General features: G+C 45.8%; 1 protein-coding gene across 1 annotated transcript in view; it reads right to left on the bottom strand.

Annotated features, from left to right (window-relative positions):
• Window positions 1-25,438, bottom strand: part of LOC145358786 (transducin-like enhancer protein 1) — a 215,486-nt gene that overhangs the window by 7,979 nt on the left and 182,069 nt on the right. Inside the window, exons 17-18 of the mRNA XM_080213073.1 lie at window positions 17,790-17,937; window positions 8,964-9,114 (exon numbers count right to left, since the gene is read on the bottom strand). Coding sequence (XP_080069199.1) covers window positions 8,964-9,114; window positions 17,790-17,937 — 299 coding nt within the window. The remainder of the gene's footprint in view (window positions 1-8,963; window positions 9,115-17,789; window positions 17,938-25,438) is intronic.

Here is a 25,438-nt window from a genome sequence, read left to right as displayed (position 1 = left end):
TAGTGGAATTCTCTGCCCGTTGAGGTGGTGGAGGCTGCCTCACTAAATATTTTTAAGACACAGGTTGATGGGTTTTTGATAAGCGAGGGGGTTAAGGGTTATGGGGAGAGGGCGGGAATGTGGAACTGAGCCACGACAGATCAGCCATGATCTTATTGAATGGCGGGGCAGGCTCGAAGGGCTAGATGGCCTACTCCTGCTCCTATTTCTTATGTTCTTATAGGTGGATTAGCCATGTTAAATTGCCCCTTAGAGTCAGGGGGACTAGCTAGGGTAAATGCATGGGGTTATGGGGATAGGGCCTGGGTGGGATTGTGGTTGATGGGCCAAATGGCCTCCTTCTGCACTGTAGGATTCTATGATTCTATAGGGCAATTCTGTATTCGTCCTTCCCTGGCTCACTTTGTTTTTTTTTGTTTAAACCAATCACATTAATGCAGCTGAGGTTGGCCAAGAGGAGTTCCCAAGCCTGACAACAAGAAAGAGTTGGACATCAGCAGGAATGATCTTTAAGCCAGGCCATTACAACAGTCATTTACCTCCCTCACATTTTCTCTCAAGGAATCAACAGTCCTCAGTTTACACACAAACAGATTTCACTGATGTTAAACTGATAGCTTTAAAAAGGTCCTCACAGTAACAATGCTTTTACCCCTTCTCGCAGCTCCCCATATTGGTCATCTGTAGTGTCTCCCGGCCTCATTGTTAAACCAAACGAGAGATAACAACACACTTTACTCTCAGGCTAATGGCACCCACCTAACAGGAGAAAACCCCAATCAACTTGTTCACCCTCTTCCTGGTGGGAGCTGTAAGAATTGTTAAGTGCAGGACACCAGTTTAATATCCAGACACATCTCCGGTCTATCCAGGGCCACCATTCTGATCAAGAATCTCTCGTTATACAGTTGTTCAGAATGCAATCGCTGACCTACACCAGAATTACATTTCAAGCGGGCTGATTGTTGTAAGAGAACGGGACCTTAGATCACAAGACCGTAAGATATAGGAGCAGAATTAGGCCATTCAGCCCATCGAGTCTGCTCTGCCATTCGATCATGGCTGATATGTTGCTCAACGCCATTCTCCTGCCATTCCCCTGTAAGCCTTGATTATCAAGCAAGAATCTGTCTCTGTCTTAAACACATTCAATGACCTGGTCTGCACAGCCTTCTGTGGCAATGAGTTCCACAGATTCACCACACTCTGCTGAAGAAATTCCTCCTCCTCTCAGTTCTAAAAGGTTGTCCCTTTATTTTGAGGCTGTGCCCTCGGATCCTATTCTCTCCGACTAATGGAAACATCTTCTCCACGTCCACTCTATCCAGGCTTTTCAGTATTCTGTAAGTTTCAATGAGATCCCTCCTCATCCTTCTAAACTCCGTCTTGTAGATTATTAGTGGCCCTCTTTGGGGATGTCATGTAAACGTTAGTAACAGACCTCATCATAATTAATGTTACACTCACAGCATCATCTACTGGGGCGATGGGATCTGGAGATTACTAAACTGCTTTTAATATCGACTAGATCCACCGACATTCAGCAGGAGGGCAAAATCTCTCTTTCCACCTCCAAGTCATGGGTTTCAAGAATGGTTCTGCATGTTTGACCCTCACTCAAACCTCTGTCCTTGCACAATGTTTGATTATACTCAGTCAGGACTCTTTGGTCCCTGGCGGCCAACTTCACATCCCAGCCACAGCTGGAATGGGCAGTCTGAGAGGAGGCCCCATCCTACACCTTTCCCTGGACAAGATCTAGCTCGATGATAAGAGAGGAACAGAAAATGCTGGATAAACTCAGCAGGTTAGGCAGCGTCCATGGGGAGAGAGAAACACCGTTCTCCCTCAGCAATGCTCAACTCATTCTCAGCCTTGAATAAAAGCAAATTACTGCGGATGCTGGAATCTGAAACCAAAAGAAAAAAGGCTGGAAAATCTCACCAGGTCTGGCAGCATCTGTAAGGAGACAAAAGAGCTGACATTTCGAGTTCAGACGACCCTCCAAACGGTCATCTGGACTCAAAATATCAGCCCTTTTCTCTCCTTACAGACCAGTCGAGATTTTCCAGCATTTTCTCTTTTGGTTTCATTCTAGGCCTTGCTACGGTTTGGAAAATGCAATACATAAAACAGCCGTTAATATTGCAGACCAGAGTAAATCGAGGATTTTGATAGACTAGATTCCTAATGATTAGAGGTAATGGAACTTCTCTCTCCCAGAACATGAAAGAGTGCAGCCAATTACAATGCAACATTTTCCTTTTAGTATCATTCTTAATCTTTGGCAAGATTTATCGAGTTGCAGCCAACATCAACACTTGAAGGAGGCAAAGCAATTTTTCTGCTTCCAAAGATCCTTAACACCAAAGCACTGGTAGCTATGAGAATAAAGAACAAATGAAAAGTACAACGCAGGAACAGGCCCTTCAGCTCCTCAAGTCTGTGCTGATCAAGAAGCCCTAATTAAACTAAAGAAAAAAACCTTCTGCCCTTTCTCAGTCCGTATCCCTCTATTCTCTCCCTATTCATTTGCCCATCCATATACCTCGTAAAAGGTTGCACTACATGGATGGCAACATAAATACCAAAAATAAAAGGTGGTCAGTGTTTTCTGGCGATTGGAGAGCTGAGCGACTTTGAGGACAGTGCCCAGTAACTCACCCAGACCTTCCTCAGCGGGGAATGGAAGACCACCCACTGCTGACTATGATCACTTGTCCACCTCCTTCCCTCCTCTGCCTTTACCCACCATCGACTATAACCCCTCATTTCCCCCCAGGCACTCCCACTCCTGGTATTTTCTCATCGAACTCCACTGTCTGTCCATCTCTTTTAAGACTCGGATGGAAACCTCAGCCTACGGCTCAGCTTTTGATCCAGCCTTCCTCCTGACTTCTGATTCAGCCACCGTGCCACTCACAGGTAAGGATGGCAGATTTCCTTCCCTAAAAGACATTTGCGAACCAGATAGGTTTTTACAACAATTGTGTTGGTCATCGGTAGATTTTGATTCCAGATTTTTATTGAATTCAAATCTCAGCATTAGCCATAGTGGGATTCGAACCCAGGTGCCCAGAGCATTACCCTATGTCTTTAGGGATACTAAGCCAGTGACAATACCACTGCCTCTCCTTAAATGGCTCAATTAAATATTTTCTCTGATTACACTCCTGAGATGTCCCCTGGAACACGTCACCTTGCTAAAAAAGCATTATAGAGATACAAGTTGTTGTCTTGTGAATTTGATAATGCAGCAATGATGAGGCAGTGAGCTATGGTTCAATTTTAAGTTACATCGTCTCAAAAACTACTTTCCTGTGGAACAGAAATTCATCACCGTCACCTCCCCCACTTTCCCAGTATCGCTGTTTCCATCCCACCTGCCTGGGCGGCACAATTCACAGAGGCAAAACAAGATGCTGTTTAAAAACTTCAACCTGACCAATAAACTTACAGCCCAAACACAATCCCAGAAAACATTAGAGGGGTTTGGCCGTTTCCTGACAAAGTTCAAAGTACAACTAGACTGCGTCATTTGAAAGAAGGCAATGAATCTCATTGCTATTGGCTGCATTTCAACATTTTATTTTGCGGAATAAATGATTAAAGTTCCCTTGATGCTTATTAGTCTCTTAAGACATGAATGGAGGAGCTGGAATGGGCCATTTGGACCCACTCCCCACTCTGCCATCCAACAAGGCTTGATGAATTTCTACCTTGGCTGCGTTATCCCCATTTCCCTCAAATTTGAATTTGAGGCGGCACAGTGGCACAATGGTTAGCACTGCTGCCTCACAGCACCAGGAACCTGGGTTCAATTCCCGGCTTGGATTGTTGTTTGTGTGGAGTTTGCACATTCTCCCTGTGTCTACACGGGTTTCCTCCAGGTGCTCCAGTTTTCTCCCACAGTCCAAAGATGTGCGGGTTTGGTGGATTGGCCACGCTAAATTGCCCCATAACATCAGGGGGATTAGAAATGCATGGGGTTATAGGGATAGGGCCTGGGTAGGGTTGTGGTCGATGCAGAGTCGATGGGTTGAATGATCTCCTTCTGCACTGTAGGATTCTATAATTCAATGAATTAATCCCCTTTGTATCCCAAAACATTTAGGGTGGCACAACGGCTGGTGCTACTGCCTCTCAGCTCCAGGGATTCAGGTTCAATTCCGGCCTCAGGTTACTAACTTTGTGGAGTTTGCACATTCTCCTTGTATCTGCGTGGGTTTCCTCCGAGTGCTCCGGTTTCCACCAGTTTCCTCCCACAGTCCAAAGATGTGCAGGCCAGATTGACTGGTCATGCCACTTAGTGTCAGGGTGATTAGCGGGGTAAATACATGGGTTTACGGGACAGGGCCTGGGTGGGACGGTTGTTGATTCAGGCTGGATGGACAGAATGGCTCTTTTTGCACTGTAGGGATTCTATGATTTGTCAGTCTCAACATTACCATTGGTCAAAGTCTCAAAACATATTAAGTCAAAATGCTAGGGTGGAACCAAATTCAAATCGGCCAATGGCTTAAATGGAGAAATTGCTTATAAAATTGTAATTGGCTCAGTGCTGAAGGGAACACAGCGTCCCTCACCACAGGGTCTGAACAAAGAGGTGCAGGATGGGAGATAAACAAGAATGCAAAGCAATTCTGCAAACATAATTATATATAATTAATTAACCTGAAGTGTACAATTAATTAAATTACTGGGCCATGCATAGCCCTTGGCCCGTCAGCAATTTTAAATCCAGTGACCTTTTTAAGTGACAGTTGAAAGAAAAATGCTTTACACAAATGAAATAAACAGAGTGCAGTAAATATATAATTGCCTAAAACAGAATTAACGACAAATAGCTTGCAGGCAATATCAGTCAAGGATCTTCCTATTTACAGACAGTCCCCTCTTTCTAATGTGGAAGAATTAGCTTTTGTGAAACCAGAATGTTTGTTTTGTACACTGGAATGAACGGGGAGGTGCGTCAGGTCCCTCTAGTGACAGAAAAGCAGACTTCAAATCTCTCCACACGTGCAGGGCTGAGCTTACCCACTTTCACAGAATCCCTAAGGTGCAGGACGAGGCCATTCGGCCCATCGAGTCTGCACCCGCTCGCCAAAAGAGCATCCCACAGAATTACCCTGCTAATCCACCTAATCTACACATGTTGGGACACTGAGGGGCAATTTAGCATGGCCTAGGCTGCACATCTTCGGACTGTGGGAGGAAACCGGAGCATGCGGAGGAAACCCACGCAGACACGGTGAGAATGTGCAAGCTCCACACAGACAGTGACCCGAGGCCAGAATTGAACCTGGGTTCCTGGTGCTGTGAGGCAGCAGCACTAACCACTGTGCCCCCGTGCTGCCCATAAACTGGTATCAGCTGGGATAAATTCAAGGCCATTGTATTTGGTCTGGAAAAGAGAATACTGTAAACCTTCCACCTCCTGAACACGCAGGTTTCACTGAAAGCTCAAGGACATCAAACACGGACAATGGGCCGGAATTCTCCAACCTTGTCCGTTCCCACCTGCACTGCCAGTGAGAATAAAAAACTTGGCGCTCAGCCAAATCACCATTTGTTGCAGCGGGGCTGGAGAATCTCAGTCATGGACAAAGTCAGGGGATTCCAGTGTATATTTCTGTTCAAATGCTTCAGAGCACAGCAATGAGGAACCACAGGTTCCCTGCAGTACAGAAGGAGGCCATCTGGCCTATCGAGTCTGCACCGACAATAATCCCACCCAGTCATGACCCTCATAGCCCCACGCATTTACCCTAGCTAGTCCCCTAGTTGCCACACACTGGTGCCTGTTTGGGTACACAGAGAGAATTTAGCATGGCCAATCCACCTAACCAGCATGTCTTTCGGACTGTGGGAGGAAACCAAAGCACCCGGAGGAAACCCACACAGACACAGGGAGAATGTGCAGACCTCACACAGACAGTGACCCAAGCTGGGAATCGAACCCGGGTCCCTGGTGCCGTGAGGCAGCAGTGCTAACCACTGTCCTTGCTTCAGCTCTTTCTGCTTCAGTATGATCTGTTCACCGCCGGTGTTCAGCCCCTTCATTTGTATTCTGTTGCAGTGCAATTCTATTGCCTTATTTTTGACTGCTTCAGATCCCATTTGGCTATTCTTTCCTATTTGTTGAAGACGGCACGTGGCACAGTGGTTAGCACTGCTGCCTCACGGTGCCAGGGACTCAGATTTGATCCCGACCTCAGGTGGCATGTGCCCGTTTGACATTTGCATTTCCTCTGGGTGCTCCGGTTTCCTCCCACAGTCCAATGATGTGCGGGTTAGGTGAATTGGCCATGCTAAAGTGCCCCATGATGTCCCAAGAAGCGTAGGTTAGATAGATTAGCCACAGTTAATGTGTGGGGTTATGGAGATAAGGCAGAGGAGAAGGCCTGGCTAAGACACTCTGTCAGGGATTCAGTGCTGCCTCGATGGGCTGAATGGCCTCCTTTTGCACTGCAGAAATTCTCTGATTCCCACCCTACTAACACTCTCCCTCTCAAATTGTGCACTGTATTATAGCTTCAGTAGCACAGTGGTTAGTACTGACGCCTCACAGCACCAGGAATCCGGTTTTGATTCCCGGCTTGGGTCACTGTGTGGGGTTTGCAAGTTCTTTCCGTGTCTGTGTGGGTTTCCTCCGGGTGCTCCAGTTTCCACCCACATTCTGAAAGACGTATTGGTTAGGTGCATTGACCCAAACAGACATCGGAGTGCGGCGACTGGTGAAATTTCACAGTAACTTCATTGCAGTGTTAATGTAAGCCTACCAGTAAATAAACTTCAACTTCAATTTTGTTCTGGGCGAGCATGGAAGGCTGGAGGGAGGTGGTGGTGGGGTATACTACAGCAGGATGTATCATCACTGCATTCTGACATTACTGAGGGGTTATTGTTCTTTTGCTCCAATGTCCTCACACACCCTGCCTGAAATCACTCATCACAGCCAGTTACAAATGCGCACTAAGGCGAGTAATGAAAAGCAAAGGCTGCAGAGAACATTACAATTGATTCTAATCCCTTCCTTACCCATCAGAATGCTTAGTGCATGAATAAGCTTGTCAGGCGACCTATTCCTCGACCTATAACCACCGCCCCACTCCCCTACCCCCAAGCAGCCCACAAATCATTCCTATACTCATTAACAGACCAGCAAGAATTCATCAGTCGGAAGCTTGGGGCCATACAGGAATACTTCTTGCATGTACAATTTTTCTTCCAAGTGAAGCCCAGTTGCAAATCCCTCTTTCAACCCTCTAATACAAGTTCTGAAAATTGGAGGCCTGGTATATCACCGACAAGGGCCCCAAGCCGATAGTTAGCAGCCCTGTCCAGCCAGGCTAAAAGCCTACAAGCATCCACCTCCCCCACGAGCAGTTATAGAGGATTACTCCGCAGCCTGCAGTGCTGTCTCTCTGGCAAGATTATTCAGTGGAACAGTGGAATAAGGAAGGCTTTCATTTTCTGAATTAAGATCTATGGGATGCATGTTTTGGAAGGTTTTCCTGTCTGGGAGTGCAACAGAGCAAACGAGTGGGAAAAATACTGGTTCTACATTCTCCGTTACAACAAAAACAGAGTGATTATGATCAGTCCAACCATCAAGCTGAAGTTAAAGTTAAAGCTTATTTATTAGTCACAAGTAGGCTTACATTAACACTGCAATGAAGTTACCATGAAACACCTTAGTCACCACGTTCAGGTGCCTGTTTGGGTACATGAAGGGAGAATTTAGCATGGTCAATGCACCTAACCAGCATGTCTTTTGGACTGTGGGAGGAAACCGGAGCACCCGGAGGAAACCCAGGCAGACATGGGGAAAATGTGCAGACTCTGCACAGACAGTCATCCAAGCCGGGAATCGAACCTGGGTCCCTGGCGCTGTGAGTGAGCAGCGCTAACCCACTGCCACTCATTTTTGCATTCCTGTTCTTAGATTGTCCCTCCACTATAAGCAGGGCGGTTGAATCATTGGGAGTGATCTCAAACGGACAGCAAAGTTTCATGCTCCTTCCCACAGATGAATGGCATTAAACTCTTAGAACTGCATTTTGGAAAGAGATCATAGAATCCCTACAGTGCAGAAGGCAGCCATTCGGCCCATCGAGCCTGTCCTGACAACAATCCCACCGAGGCTTTATCCCTGTAAACCCATGTATCTATCCTGCTGATACCAAGGGGCAATTTAGCATGGCCAATCAACCTAACACTCTGGACTGTGGGAGGAAACCGGAGTACCTGGAGGAAACCCACACAGATACAGGGAGAATGTGCAAACTCTGCACAGTCACCCAAGGCCAGAATTGAACCCGTTTTCCTGGAGCTGTGAGGCAGCAGTGCTAACCATTGTGCTGCCGTGCCGTCTCCTACGTCGAGATGTCAGACTTGGATGGGTGCGGTGCAGATTCAGAATGATACGTGGGCCAAGTGAGTTGAATTATGAGGACGAGTTCTACACACTAAGTTTGTATTCCCTCAAGTGGAGGAGATTAAGGCGTGATTTAACTGAAGTGCTGAATTACTGAAGCATGCTTACAAAGTATTTAATACGCAAAGAGGCTTCCTCTGGCACTGGCCCCCCCCACCGTGTCTGTGTGGGTTTCCTCTGGGTGCTCTGGTTTCCTCCCACAGTGCAAAGATGTGTAGATTAAGTGGGTTGGCCATGCTTAATCACCCCTTGGTGTCCCAAGCTGCGTACATTAGGGGACTAGATAAATCCATGGGGTTGTAGGGAGTTGGGAGGGTGGGACTGGACAAGATGGTTGTACAGTCGGTGCAGACACAATGGATCAAATGGCTTCATTCTGCACTGTAGGGATTCTATATTAAAGCATCATTGGAACCAAAGAAGGTAAACAAATTGGAGATACAGATCAGTAACAGAATGGTGGAACAGGCTTACAGAGCTAAATGGCCTAACACAGTTCCAATATTGCAGAATCGGTTCTTACCACAATAGGCAAACTTGAGTGACAAAACACAGCTCTCGTGAAGGTGAAGCTGATATTTATCTGGTTTGTTGACGTGTAAAACCTCTACATTGCTGCTCTCTGTGCCGACAGCGAGCCACCCACCAGTCGGACAGCATCCTAGTGCAAAGATCTGGAAAAGAGGAGAGAGAGAAAAAAGCATTAAAAACTGAATAATACATAATAGTCTCCCCTCTGTAAGGCTAGATGTGTACTGGCTAGGGCAGACAGGGAGAATCCTAGTAAACTATAAAGCAGATTACTGAGGTATCATCAAAGTACCAATCGGCTGGAGAAAAGCAGAAGCCTTCAACTGATATCAGAAACAGAATCAGCATTCCTGAAATAAATTCGTGCAACAACCGCCTCAGAGCGGCTGCAACTTCACTTTTGTAGATACAGTGATTTTTCTAAGGTGACAGCATCTAAAATGCCTTATCCAATCCGAAGGCACAGTTGGATTAGCCTCCTGTGATTACTGAGCATGCTTAAAAAAAGGCCAGCTGACAACTTCAAAGATGTGTCAGGGGGATTAGCAGGGTAAATATAAGCGGTTACAGGGATAGGACTTGGGTGGGATTGTTGTCAGTGCAGGCTCAATGGGCCGAATGGCCTCCTTCTGCACCGTAGGGATTCTATGATGTGTCTGGAACAAGCTGCCAGAGGCAGTAGTAGAGGTGGGTACAATGTTATCTTTTAAAAAGCATTTAGATAGTTACATGGGTAAGATGGGTATAGAGGGATATGGGCCAAATGCAATTAGAACTAGTTTAGGGGTTTAAAAAAAAAGGGCAGCATGGACAAGTCGGGCCGAAGGGCCTTTTTCCATGCTGTAAACCTCTGAGTCTATGATTCTATTCTATGAACCGTGGAAAAGGAGTTGGGAAAATGAAGTCAGTACCACGAGAACTATAATTAACATCCAAGAATAAACTTTTGGTTATTAAAGCGATTCACTGCAATGGCTTTTAGACTGCCTGGATGAATGAATTCTTCAAGAACCCACCTAGTGTTTTTAAAGCTGGTTTACTTAAATTAGTACAAATTAGTTGGGTCCAAATATTTCCAAGATAGCACTGCTGCCTCACACAGCCAGCGAGCCCGGTTCAATCCCAGCCTCATGTGACTGTCTGTGATGGAGTTCGCATTCCTCCTGTTTCCTCCCACAGCCCAAAGATACGCGGGGTTCGGTTGATTGACCATGGTAAATTTCCCCTTTGTGTCAGGGGGACTAGCAGGGTGAATGCGTGAGGCTACGGGATAGGGCCTGGGTGGGACTGTTGTCGATACAGACTTGATGGGCTGAAGGGCCTCCTCCTGCACTGTAGGGATTCTGTGTGGAAGGTTAGGTGAACTGGCCATGGTAAACTGCCTCTCAGTGTGTAGTTTAGTTAGATTAGCCATGGTGTCGGGGGGATTGGCAGGGTAAATATGTGGGATTACGGAAATAGGACCTGGGTGGGATTGTGGTCAGTGCAGACTTGATGGGGCGAATGGCCTCCTTTTGCACTGTAGGGATTCTATGATTCTATTCTATCACTCTAAATGCGTGGTGTTACGGGGAATGGCGGGGGTGGGGGTGGGGGTGGGCAGAGTGCTGGGTAACATAGTCTGTCAGAGTCGGTACAGACTCCATGGGCCAAATGGCATCCTTCTGCACCATAGGTATTGTACGTGTGAAAAGCACCATCTCTCTGTAAACAGAAAGAAAATATGGCTGCACAGCCAATGTTGTTTGCTACAGTCAGCTATAGAATTGCAATTGAGGGGATTAAGGTTCAGGTGCTTTATAATATGATGCTGTGGCATTTTTCTGTTTGCACCTTCTAATTAATATCAATGTTTCATCATTAAAACAATCAAACAGAAGCACAATTCCAAATCTTCAGCAGGCGAGAAGACCTTGAGTTTAATTAAATATGAAAGTCCCAAGCCTGCAAGAGTGAGTTGACGACCTCTTGATGCTTTGGAAGTGAAAAATGAACAGATCGCAATGGCTGTAACTGGTTGGCAGATCTGCAGAACCCTAGGATCTGGATTCCAACTCCTATACGGCCAGTTCTCCATCACACCACGAGGCCACAGGCATCAGCATTGTGTCTACTGCCACCACTTTCAGCCAATGAGCTGGATAATGAGACTGCAAACAGTCCATTTAACAACAAAGAATGGCCTATTCACTCGGCAAACAGAATCTAGTTAATCTGCACTGTACAGCAAAGAGTCTAGAACAAAGAATAGTACAACACAGGAACAGGCCCTTCAGCCCACCAAGTCTGTGCCAACACAATTGCCTAATATTTTCTTGCCTCTGTATACTCCATATCCCTCTATTCCCTGCCTATTCATGTATCTATCCAGATGCCTCTTGAACATTCTTATAGAATTGGCTTCCACCACCTCCTCCAGCAGCGCGTTCCAAACATTCACACCACCCTCTGTGTGAAAAACTTGTCCCTTATATCTCTTTTAAACTCTCTCCCTCTCCCTTTCAACCTATGCCCCTGAGTAATTGACCCTTCAACCCTGAGAAAAAGACACTGACTATCCACTCTACCCAAGTCTGTCATAATCTTGTAAACCTCTATCAGTCTTCAGAGCTTATTTACACAAACATCCTCTATGTAGGGCATAGGTTGAAGCAGGGTGATAACACCTCCTGTTTAAAGCAGAAGGTTTCCCCAGGATAAATGCAGAGAGTGGCACTGAATAATAATACAAATTATATACATAAATTCAATCCCTGCCAATTACAGAAAAACTATTGGCTGGGAGGATTATCCAATCATAACCATTCTGTTCTGGATTAGTGGAGTCACTAAATTCAACCAAAATCGATGGGGTGGGTAGGGGGGGAGAAACTGTACCTTCAACCCATCAAACAGGTTTAAGCTGGTAGCCAGGCACCCACCTGCCCTGCAAACCAGATATATCAAAATGAATTGAGAGTATGCACCAGAATGCTTCCTCCTCTTAATTACTCTGTGCGTGTACTGAGCATGGGATTTTAGGCTCTCAATAATGCAGGGCTTAAAAGAAGGGATCATGACCTACAGAAACACCATTTTCCAACAAAAGAGAATCTAATTATCTCCCCCTGACTTTCAACAGCATTACCACCAGCCTCCCATCCACTGACTCCGTCTACACTTCCCACTGCCTCAACAAAGCAGCCAGCATAATCAAGGACCCCACGCACCCCAGACACTCTCTCTTCCACCTAGTATAGGGCTAACGGTAGGACTCTGAATAGTGTGGATGAACAGAGGGATCTAGGTGTATGTGTACGTAGATCCCTGAAAGTTGGGAATCAAGTAGATAAGGTTGTTAAGAAGGCATACGGTGTCTTGGCATTTATTGGTAGGGGGATTGAATTTAGGAGCCACAGCGTCATTTTGCAACTGTACAAAACTCTGGTGCGGCCGCACTTGGAGTATTGTGTGCAGTTCTGCTCCCCACGTTATAGGAAGGATGTGGAGGCTTTGGAGAGGGTGCAGAGGAGGTTTACCAGGATGTTGCCTGGTATGGAGGAGAGGTCCTATGAGGAGAGACTGAGGGATTTGAGGTTGTTTTCGTTAGAAAGAAGGCGGCTAAGAGGGGATCTTATTGAAACATATAAGATGATTAGAGGTTTAGATAGGGTGGACAGTGATAGCCTTTTTCCTCAGATGGAGAAAGCTAGCACGAGGGGGCATAGCTTTAAATTAAGGGGTGGCAGTTATAGGACGGATGTCAGGGGTAGGTTCTTTACCCAGAGGGTGGTGAGGGATTGGAATGCCCTGCCTGCTGCAGTTGTAAATGCGCCTAGTTTGGGGGCGTTTAAGAGATCCGCGGATAGGTTTATGGATGGAAAGTGTTTGGTTTAGGTTAGAGGGTCATTGTTTTTTAACTGGTCGGCGCAACATCGTGGGCCGAAGGGCCTGTTCTGCGCTGTAGTGTTCTATGTTCTACGTTCTTCCATCGGGAAAAAGACACAAAAGTCTGAGACCACATACTGACCGACTCAAGAACAGCTTCCCTGCTGCTGTCAGACTTTTGAATGGATCTACCTTGTACTAAGTTTATCTTTCTCTACACCCTAACTATGACCGTAACACTACATTTTGCATTCTCTCCTTCCCTTCTCTATGAATAGTATGTTTTGCCTGTGTAGCGCACGAGAAACAATACTTTTCATCGTATGTTAATACATATGACAATAATAAATCAAATCAAATCAAATCATTGCTGAATGTCTCACCTGAACCAGCCAAAAAAACACGGTGGCAAAAGAACAGGTCAGAGGCTGGGAATTCTGCAGAGAGTAACTCACCTCCTGACTCCCCAAAGCTTGTCTATCATCTACAAGGCACATGTCAGGAAAGTGACAGAATACATGGCACTTGTCCAGATGTGTGCAGTTCCAACAACACAAGGAATACAACACCATCTAAGATAAAACAGCTCATTTGATTGGCACTCCAACCACCAACTTAAATCATACATTCCCTCTGCCATCAGCACACAGTGCCTGCAGGGTGTAGCATCTACAAGGTGTACTGCAACTAATCGTAAAGGCTTCTCCAAAGCACCTTCTAAACCTCGCATCCTCTCACCCATTATGATGAGAGCAACAGGTGCTTAGGGATTCTCCCACCTCCATGTTTCCCTCCAAGTCACACACCATTCTGATTTGGAACTGCATCCCTGTTCCTTCATTGTGTCAACATCCACAAACAGCAAAAATCCAAGGTGGTGACTCACCACAACCTCAGACACAGATACAGATACAGTCCAGAAGAGGCACTTTGGTCCATCAAGTTTGCAATGACGAACTAAAGATACACTAACCCCACTTTCCAGCACTTAGCCTGTAGCCTGGAATCTTATGACATTTCAAGTGCTTATCCATGTACTTTTTAAATATTGTGGAATTTCCCGCCTCTATTACCATCTCAGGAAGGACATTCCAGACTTCCACCATCCTCTGAGTGAAAACAATATCCTCAAATCCCCTCTAAACTTTCCATCTCACCTTAAGATCATGCCCTCTCAGTACTGACCCTTCAACTATGGGGGACAACTACTTCCTGTCCACACATCTCATCATCTTATACACAGAGACAGAGGGTGGTGGTGGAGGGAAAATTTTCAGACTGGAGGCCAGTTACCAGCGGTGTACCACAGGGATCAGTGCTGGGTCCTCTGCTATTTGTGATTTTTATCAAGTACTTGGAAGAGGGGGCTGAAGGGTGGGTTAGTAAATTTGCTGATGACACCAAGATTGGTGGAGTAGTGGATGAGGTGGAGGGCTCTTACAGGCAAAGAGACATTGATAGGATGCAGAGCTGGGCCGAAAAGTGGCAGATGGAGTTTAACCCCGATAAGTGCGAGGTGATTCATTTTGGTAGGACAAACTTGAATGTGGATTACAGGGTCAACGGCAGGGTTCTGAGGAACGTGGAGGAACAGAGAGATCTTGGGGCTCATATCCACAGATCTCTGAAGGTTGCCATTCAACTGGATAGAGCCGTGAAGAAGGCTTACAAGGTGTTCGCGTTTATTAACAGAGGGTTTGCATTTAAGAGCCATGGGGTTATGCTGCAACTATACTGGATGTTGGTGAGACCACATTTGGAATATTGTGTCCAGTTCTGGTCACCTCACTATAAGAAGGATGTGGAAGCATTGGAGAGAGTGCAGAGGAGATTTACCAGGATGCTGCCTGATTTGGAGGGTAGGTCGAGGGAGCTGGGGCTTTTCTCTTTGGAGCGGAGGAGGATGAGAGGCGAATTAATAGAGGTTTATAAGATGATGAGGGGAACAGATAGAGTGGACGCGCAGAGACTATTTCCTTGGGTGGGTGTAGCTGTTACTAGGGGGCATAACTATAAGGTTCATGGTGGGAGATATAGGAGGGATGTCCAAGGCAGATTCTTTACTCAGAGACTGGTTGGGGTGTGGAATGCACCGCCTGCTGTGATAGTGGAGTCGGACACTTTAGGAACTTTCAAACGGTTATTGGATAGGCACATGGAGCACACCAGAATGATAGGGAGTGGGATAGCTTGATCTTGGGTTTGGATATAGCTCGGCACAACATCGAGGGCCGAAGGGCCTGTACTGTGCTGTACTGTTCTATGTTCTACGTACCTCAATCAGATTCCTCCTCAGTCTCCTCTGCTCTAAAGACCCGAGCCTAGCCAGCCTCTATTTATAGCTGAATAAATAGCTATAAATGTATCTACCTCATAGCTACATATTTATATCTATGAGGTAGAGAGAATTCTCTGCCCGTTGAAGTGGTGGAGGCTACCTCGCTGAATATATTTAAGTCACGAGTGGATAGGTTTTTGATAGACAAGGGAATTAAGGGTTATGGGGAGAAAGTGGGAAAGTGGAACTGATCCACTTCAGATCAGCCATGATCTTATTGAATGGCGGGGCAGGCTCGAGGGGCCAGATGGCCGACTCCTGCTCCTATTTCTTATGTTCTGAAGTTCTTCATCCCAGGCAACATCCTGGTGAATCCCCTCTACACCTTCTCCAGCGCAATCACATCCATCCCATGGTGAAGCAACCAGCTATGGCCTAACCAATGCTCTGTAGAGCTCCAACAAAATTGCCCTGCTCTTTTAATCAATGCCATGACAGCTAAAGTCACATGACACATATGCCTTTTTAACTATCATAATAACCTGTCCATTAGCGATCTGTAGGCAAGAACCTCAGGATCTCTTTGTAACCTCTGAGCTTCTGAGTGTCCCATTACTCATTGAATACTTCCTTGTCTTGTTACTCCTTCCAAAATGCATCATGTCATACTTTTCAGGGTTAAATTCCATCTGCCACTGATCCACCCATTGAACCAACCCATCTATACCTTCCTGCAACCCATGACATTCTTCCTCACCATTAACAATCCTGCCAATCTTCATGTCATCCGCAAACTTTGCCTCCACATTCTCATCTATATCATTTATATAAATCATGAACAATAGGGGACCTAGCACTCACTACCCCACTGAACACCGGTCCCCAGTCACTCAAACACCATCACCCTCAGTCTTCTACCACTGCTGGATTCACGTGCCAGGTTACCCTGGTTTCCCTGTGGTTTTACTTTCTTAATCGGTCTCCCACATGGGAGGTTGTCAAAGGCTTTTGAAATCCATATAAAATACATAAATACATCAACCGTACCACTCTTATCTATACACTCGATCATCACCTTCAAAAATTTAATCAAATTTGTTAGGCAAGGCCTCCCTCTGACAAAGCCATGCTGACTATCCCTGATCAAACCTTGCCTCTCCAAGTTAGAGGTTAATTTTTCAATTCAGAATTTTCTCCAATAATTTCCCTCCCGCTGATGTGAGACTCGTTCGTCTGTAATTCCCTCGTTTATCTCTACCACCAGTCTTGAGAAGTGGAACCACATTAGCTGTCCTCCAATCCTCTGGCACCTGCCCTATGGCCAGAGAGGAATTAAAAATCTGTGTCAGAGTCTCTGTAGTCTCCACCCTTGTCTAAAACAGCAGCCTGGCAAAATCTCCAATACTTCCTCACTCCCAATGTTAAACTGTTCAAGAATATCACACACCCTCTCCCCCAATTCTGTACCTACCTCCTCCTTCTCCTGAGTGAAGACAGATGTAAAGTAGTCATTTAGCACCCTACCAATGTCCTCTGGCTTCACCCCCATGGTCCCTACTCTTTCCCTGGTTATCCTCTTCCCTTAATGTCCTTGGGATTCTCCCTAATCTTACCTGCCAGTGCTTTCTCATGCTCCCTCTTTGCCTAATTGCTTTAAGTTCCTACTGCACTTTCTATACTTCACTAGGGCCTCTGCTGATTTGCTCCCTTTGTACCTGCTAAAGGCCTCTCCTTCTCATATCCAGTCCTGAATTTGCCTCAACATCCAGGTTTCTCTGGGCTCACTGCTCCACATCTCACCCTTAAGGGGACATTTTGGGCCTGTACTTTCCCCATTTCCTTATTGAACGCACCCACGACCCCCTCGACACCCCACCCCACCAAACCTTGGTAGATTTTCCCACCTTCTCAAGGGAAATTATGGGAAAATAAATAGTGGCCAGGCTAGCGATGCTCACCTGCCATGAATGAATTAAAAATATATTAAATTAATCCACTGCATTTAACACAGAAATTTTACTACGTCTGACAAAATCTTAATCCAGTGACTACCAGCAAGAGGTAGAGCAAGGATGCTACAAAACACAGTGATTTTATTCCAATTCATCATATCTCAGAATGGTTGAATACAGAATCAGTCTTACAAAGAACAAAGAAAATTACAGCACAGGAACAGGCCCTTCGGCCCTCCAAGCCTGCACTGACCATGCAGCCCGACTGAACTAAAACCCCCTACCTGTCCAGGAAAAAGAACAAAGAAAATGCTGTGGATCTGGAGTCACATGCAGGCCAGACCAGGCAAGGACAGCAGATTTCCTTCCCTTAAGGACATTAGTGAACCAGATGGGTTTTTAGATCATTGACAATGATTTCATGGTCTACCATTCGACTCTTAATTCCAGGTTTTTATTGAATTTAAATTTACAGTCCAATATCCACCATTCTGCTGACTTAACCATCCTTCAAGATAGGCACTGACCAGTCACTATGAAAGGTAGAAAAAAAAGGTGGCTTCTCCATTACCTAGCAACATGCTTCCAGCAGAATAGAGAGGATATTTGTCAGGAAATCACACATAGCTCAGGGAACCCAGGATGGCACTAGATGGGGGCAAGAGGATGTAGAGAGCTCAGCAACCAGCTTCCCTCATATTAGCCAGTGGGCATGACGTACCTGTGATGCAAAGTCATGTTGGTGCACCTGGCGCCCCTCTCTCAGATCCCAGCACCTGACTGTGTTGTCCAACGCTCCAGTCCATAGCTTGGTCCCATCATTAGAAATATCAGTGCAGCTAACACCATCAGAGTGGCCTTGGAACTGCCTGAATTAAAAGTAAAATCAGAGATACACTTTACACAACATGTCAGTATCATAAAAATACAACTTCACAATACAGCATCCCTAAAGCAAAATGTCAACTTTTTTAATGCATTCATGGGACACGGGGACTGTTGGTTGGCTGGCCAGCATTTATTCCCCATCCCTAGTTGTCCAAGGGCAGTTGAGAGTCAACCACGTTGCTGTGGCTCTGGAGTCACACGTAGGCCAGACTGGGGAAGGACATAGATTTCCTTCCCTAAGTGAACCAGATGGGCTTTTCTGACAATGGTTTGATGGTCATCAGTGGATTTTTAATTCCAGATATTTTTTATTGAATTCAAATTCCACCACCTGCCCTGGCAGGATTCGAACCTGGGTCCCCAGAACATTAGCTGAGGTTCTGGATTAATAATCTAGTGATAATACTATCAGGCCATCACCTCTCATAGAATACCAACTGGCCATCAACTCCTTTCCATGGGAAAAAACAAAGCTTCACCTAAAGGACTGGAAGGAAGTTATTGAAAGCCAGTGATCACAGATCTAAAGCACACGCTACAAACACCATCAGTTTACAGAATTCAACCGAATGCATGTCAGCGTTTTTTAAAAATTCAACAGCTGAGCCAGCATTTGTTGCCCATCCCTCATTCACAGAATCACACAGCGCAGAAGAGGCCCTTCGGCCCATTAAGTCTGCACCGACACATTAGAAACACCTGACCTACCCACCTAATCCCATTTACCAGCACTTGACCCATAGCCTTAATGTTATGAGGTGCCCAATTGCCCTTAACAGGAACTCCATCCACCAATTTAAAACGTTAAAACCCTCTGCCACCAAACAACATGCATCGCACAACTCATTAAGGCTACTTCAAATCACCTTCCAAACCCGCAAATTTTACCACCTGTATGATTAGCGTGGATACAGGATTAGAGGATTGGTTGTCAAATAGGAGGCAGAGAGTGGGGGTCAATGGGTGCTATTCGGATTGGCGGATGGTGACTAGTGGAGTGCCCCAGGGGTCGTTGCTGGGGCCTCAGCTATTTACCATTTATATAGATGATCTGGAGGAGGGAAGCGAGTGTATGGTGTCGAAATTTGCTGATGACACCAAGATTGGTGGAACGACAAATTGTGCGGAGGGTGTGGAGAGTCTACAGAAGGATCTAGATAGGCTGGGCGAATGGGCCAGGAAATGGCAAATGGAATTTAATGTTGGCAAGTGTGAGGTGGTCCACTTTGGTAGGAATAAAGGTAGGAAGGATTATTACATACGTGGCGAAAAAGTGCAGCAGGCGACGGTGCAGAGAGACCTCGGGGTCCTTGTGCATGAGTCGCAAAAACCCAGCTTGCAGGTGCAGCAGGTGGTCAGGAAGGCGAATGGGATGCTGGCCTTCATAGCGAGGGGGATTGAATATAAAAGTAGGGAGGTCTTGCTGCGGCTGTATAGGGCATTGGTGAGGCCGCAGCTGGAGTACTGTGTGCAGTTTTGGGCGCCGTACTTACGCAAGGATATTTTGGCCTTGGAGGGAGTGCAGAGGAGGTTTACTAGGCTGATGCCGGAGTTGAGGGGGTTGAGCTATGAGGAGGGGCTGAATAAATTAGGCTTGTACTCGTTAGAGTTTAGAAGAATGAGGGGAGATCTCATTGAGACGTATAAGATGATGAATGGGATGGATAGGATAGAGGTGGAGAGACTCTTCCCGCTCAAAGGATAGTAGGACTAGGGGGCACAGCCTCAAGATAAAGGGGGGGCGATTTAGAACGGAGTTGAGGAGGAACTTCTTCACTCAAAGGGTGGTGAATCTCTGGAATTCTCTGCCCGTTGAGGTGGTGGAGGCTGCCTCGCTAAATATATTTAAGGCATGGGAATTAAGGGTTATGGGGAGAAGGCGGGAATGTGGAACTGAGCCACGACAGATCAGCCATGATCTTATTGAATGGCGGGGCAGGCTCGAAGGGCTGGATGGCCTACTCCTGCTCCTATTTCTTATGTTCTTATGATAAGGATCATTGCTGTGGTTCTGGTGTCACATGCAGGTCAGAGCAGGCAAGGGGGGTAGATTTCCTTCCCTAAAAGACATTACTGATCCAGGTGGGTTTTTAGATAACTGACAATGGTTACATGGTCCACCTTTAGACTTTTAATTCCAGATTTTTATTGAATTTAAATTTCACTGTCGGCTGTGGTGGGATTCCCGGTGCTGGGTCTCTGGATTACTAGTCCAGGGAGAATAACATTACACCACCACTTACCATGATTGCCATAACATTAAGATGAATATCAATCACACAATAATAATTTGAATGCTGTCAACATGCATTTTTTAGAACTACCTTAATTCCTTAACCTTAAAAGCGATTAACTCAAACTCTTTCAATTATCAGCCTTCGCTCTGTGGTCATAGATACTCCAGGGCTTGGTTTCAGCCTCCAGCTCACCAATAAGGATACGATAAGGACTTGATCAAAAGTGCCTGGATATTTCTGTTTTCACTCCGCTCCCCAGGTGAACCTGCTCTCAGTCACTTTGCTAAATCACTTAACCCAGCCACTAGGAGGTGCAAGAGTACCAGCCAGGAAAACTGCCCCTTCTCATTGCATAATGGGTGGGATTTTCCATGATGTGGGTATGCCGGCGTTGGACTGGCGTAAACACAGTAAAAAGTCTGACAACACCAGGTTTTAGTCCAACCTATTTATTTGATAATATACTCGCAAGCTTTCGAGGGGTTACCCTCTTCGTCAGGTGAATGGAGAGTTCTGGCCTCAGACAGAGCATAGTGCTTTATATGCTCTGTCTGAGGCCAGAACTCTCCATTCACCTGACGAAGAGGGTAACCCCTCGAAAGCTTGCGAGTATATTATCAAATAAATAGGTTGGACTAAAACCTGGTGTTGTCAGACTTTTTACTGGGATTTTCCAGCCAGGCTTGCCCCAAGGCCAGAAATTCCCGCCCGAGGTCAACGGAGCTTTGCACGGTCCGTGTCCCGCCCACTACAATTCCCATAGTGGGGCAGGGTAGTAAAATTCCTGCCAAAGTGTCTGACCTCACTTGTTGGCTCTTGCAGTCTGTACAATAAGAGGTCAAGTGTTGGGGTGGGGAAGTTTAGGAAAGTTGGCATTTGTAAAGTGCCATCCAATTGGAACCTGAAGTATTAAATACAATCTTTACTGACCTCAAAGGAATCTTTGAACATAGACTGCAGGCACTGTATCGACACAGATGTTTTGGAACAATATGTTTTTGATGAGGTAATAAATTGTTAAAATAAAGGAGGAAGATGGAGTGATGAAGGTTGATTTGGCATTTTTGTACAATTCTAAAAATAATTTTTAAACTTGTCTTGTTTGAGAAATTCGAAAAGGGAAAATATAATGTTAATGAAAAATGTGATGTTCAGGTGGCACAGCGGTTAGCCCTGTGGCCTCACAGTGCCAGGGACTCAAATCCAACCTTGGGTAACTGTGAAGTTTGCACCTTCTCCCAGTGACTGTGTGGGTTTCCTCTGGGTGCTCCAGTTTCCTCCCACTGTCCAAGGATGTGTGGGTTAGGTTGATTAGCCAGGCTAAATTGCCCCTTAGTGTCCCAAGATCTGTACGTTAGGAGGATTAACAGGGTAAATGCGTGATGTTTTAGGGATAGGGTGGGGCAGTGGGCCTGGGTATGATGTCAGATTGTCGGTACAGACTTGATGGGCTGAATGGCCTCCTTCTGCAATGTACAGAATCATAGAATCCCACAGTGCAGAAGGAGGCCATTTGGTCCATCAAATCTGTAGGATTCTATGATTCTATACATTGCAGAAGGAGGCCATTTGGCCCACTGAGTCTGCACCGACCACAACTTCAGCAAGGCCCTGGCCCCATAACTCCTTAGCTAGTCGCCCTGACACTAAGGGCCAATTTAGCATGACTAATCCACCTAACCCACACACCTTTGGACTGTGGGAGGAAACCGGAGCACCTGGAGAAAACCCACACAGACACGGGGAGAATATGCAAACTCCATACAGACAGTGATCCAAGCTGGGAATTGATCCCTGGTGCTGTGAGACAGCAGTGTTAACCACTGTGACACCGTGACACCCTCAGATCCTATGAGCCAATTCCTTCACATAAATTAATAAATAAACTTACTTGGATATTAGAAATCAGAGTAACATTCTAATATTTGTCGATGATACCAAACTTGAAGGAGTGGCAGAAAAATACCAATCCACCGTCACGGGATATTGAGATACCAAAAAAATGAGTGGATGGAATTTGCTAAGGAGAAGTGTGTGGTTGATCCATTTTGGCAGAAGGTAGAAAAAGAGGCAATGTAGACTTATTACAAACACAATTTTAAAGTGTGCACAGGACAGAGACCTGGATGTTCACACAAGTAGATCTTTGATGGGAACAAAACCTACCAAGAGAGTATTAATAAGCAAGGCATATGGAATCCTGCACTTCATAAATAGAGGTATTGTGTACAAAAGCAGAGAAGTTATGTTTCTTTAGAAAGCTCTGGTGAGCCACAATGTTGTGCACTGCTCTGCCCACCAAGCTATAAGGAGGATGTGAGGGTTCTCGGGGGTGGGGGGCAGGCAGCAGGGGGGGATTACCAGAGCACTTTCACGAATGAGTGAATTTAGCAGAAAAAGTTAGGTTGGAGAAGCTGGAGTTGTTCTCCTTGGAGCAAAGGAAGTAAAGGGGGAATCGGAAGCGGTCACATTACTAAAGGTGCAGAAACGGTGGACAAAGAAATGCGGTTCCTGCTGGTACAAGGATGAGAGGGCACAGATTTAAAAGGTTTGGGGCAAAAGATGTCACAGAGTGGTAAAGGTTTCAAACTCATTTTTATGAGGGTTGTGGAAGCAGGTGAACAATGATTTCAAAAGGACATTGAATAAACACTGGAGAGAAATAAATTTCTAGATCTATGGGAATAATATTGAGGCAGCATGGTGTCACAGTGGTTAACACTGCTGCCTCGCAGTGCCAGGGACCCGGGTTCAATTTCCAGCTTGGTCACTGTCTGTGCAGATTCTGCACCTTCTCCCCATGACTTTGTGGGTTTCCTCCGGGTGCTTCGGTTTTCTCCCACAGTCCGAAAGACATGCTAAATTCTCCCTCAGTGTACCGAATAGGCACCGAAGTGTGACAACTGGGGGATTTTCACAGTAACTTCATTGCAGTGTTAATGTAAGCCTACTTGTGACACTAATAAATAATTTTAAAAAAGTGTGAGGTACGGAACAGACTGGAACTGGCTCTGCAGAAAATGATATGCATAGGATGAGCTAAGGCTTGGTCCTGCCAAATTCCATATTTATAATATGATTCATCAACAGCACCTCCCAAACCCGCAACCTCTGCTACCTAGAGAACCAAGAGCAGCAAACCTCCCAAGTTGCATACCATCCTGACTTGGAACAGTATCACCATTCCTTCACTGTCACTGAGTCAAAATGATGGGTGCGGCTGTGCCTACGTCTCACAGACTGTACAGATTGGAGAAGGTGGTTCATTAGCCCCTCTTCAAGGGAAATTAGGGCTGAGGCAGTAATCGTTAGTCACTCTGACAACACCCACATCTCATTAACAAACAAAAAAAAGTATTTTTACCAGGCTATTGCCTGTTAAAGTAAGTATTAGCTATGAGGAGAGCTTGAATAAATTGGGATTGTTCTCCCTGGATAGATGGAGGCCCTTAGCAGACTTTCAGCCTCCTCTGTACAATTTGCTAAATCAGGTCTCAATGTATATCCACTTGGCCCACTATCAGAACATTCCCAAACTCAAAGGAAAAACTAAAGCATAAGGCAAGGGTGAGGGTGGGGATGAGGAAAAAAGAAAAGAAAATGATTGTGTGTGTGTGTGTGTGTGAGTGAGTGTGTGTGTGTGTGCGCGAGACTGTGTGTGTGTGTGAGTGAGTGAGTGTGTGTGTGTGTGTGAGTGAGTGTGTGTGTGTGCGCGAGACTGTGTGTGTGTGTGTGTGTGTGTGACTGAGAGTGTGAGTGAGAGTGTGTGTGTGTGTGTGTGTGTGTGTGTGCACGTGCGAGACTGTGTGTGTGTGTGCATGTGCGCATATGTGTGTGTGTGTTTGTTTGTGTGAGAGTGAGAGACTGTGTGTGCGCACGAGAATGTGTGTGTGTGTGTGTGCATGCGCGAGACAGTGTGCGTGTGCGCATATGTGTGTGTGTGTGTGAACAGTGTGACATAACCTGATGACAAATGACTTGTGGTCTTAGTGTTTATGACACCCAAATGTGTTCAACAGGAAATATAGTTGTCAGAGGTGAAAAAGTTGCATGTGAGGACAGCGAGTGAGTGATCTGGTTTCTGCCCAGTTATTATTTAAGATTTTTAAAATGCTTCTTGTGAAGACAAACACAACACATTGTGGTTACTGTGTGCAGAGGGCAACAATGAGTTTGACATCAATGTTCTGATAGCACTAATGGGTTAGCAGCAACTTTCAAGAGCCATTGGGAGGCGGAGGGGGAGGGGAGGGGGGTCGAGTGAGAGGGGAGGGGGGTCGAGTGAGAGGGGAGGGGGGTCGAGGGAGAGGAGAGTCGAGGGAGAGGGGAGGGGAGGGGGTCGGGGAAACACAGGCCACTTGGCAAAAGGAAGTGAGTCAGAAAACATTGGGCCTGTCCAATTGAGTCCAGCTGTGTTCTAAGCATCTGTTATTAAAGCAAAACTTCAATAAATGCATCGCAGAGGCACCAATAGGTGCTGGCATAAGAATTATTTTCTCAAAAACACATTCATTCAATCTCGGTTTCACGATTCACAATTTGCCCCCCCCCCACCCCCGATTTCCATGATAGGAAAGCTTCGTCACTGAGTTGTGCGATCACAGATCATCATCGTTACCCCTCCTTGTCTTCAGATTGTCTCCAATTGTTTGCTTCTGGCCAAGTTGTGAAACGCGGGTCAAGGCTATCCGTGGAGCGAATGTGAACACCCACACGTGTGACAGTCCTTCCCCAGCAGAAACAAAGAAGAACCTCAACTTGTGTTAGCAGACGGACACCACAGATAGAAATACTCATCAGTTTGTGGTGATGACTGAACAGTTAAAGATGGTGACACAGCAATATAAACGATTCAGGCACCACATTTAAAAAGGAGCCAGCGAGGGCACAGAACAGTCAGTGGCTCGGATCCACTATGGGAGGGAAAAAATAAAGTCAGGTGGGTGTATAATGTTAAGCTTTAATCCACACTGTTTATATTTGATGCATGCAGATTATAAACTTTTTTTTGTAAATAGATGGTCTGTGGCGCAGTAAAAACCGCACACACTTTAAGCAGGGTTTATAAAAAGACTCAGAAACAACAGTTTGGTGCAGACATTTCCACCAGTAATCATCACTTCAGCAAATCCAGGGCCTGATGGAAAGCCACTCCAAAATTTTGATTAGATTTAAAACACAGTTATTGCAGAGTTTTATATTTATGGATGAGTTGATTTTTTTAGATTTATCTGTGGGACCTGGG

The sequence above is a fragment of the Carcharhinus amblyrhynchos genome, chromosome 26 (assembly GCF_965287045.1).
Source record: "Carcharhinus amblyrhynchos chromosome 26, sCarAmb.v2.hapA, whole genome shotgun sequence".
In the NCBI taxonomy this organism is placed as follows: domain Eukaryota; kingdom Metazoa; phylum Chordata; class Chondrichthyes; order Carcharhiniformes; family Carcharhinidae; genus Carcharhinus; species Carcharhinus amblyrhynchos.
The sequence above is the reverse complement of the archived record's forward strand: the minus strand, read 5'-3'. Positions and strand labels throughout refer to the sequence as shown.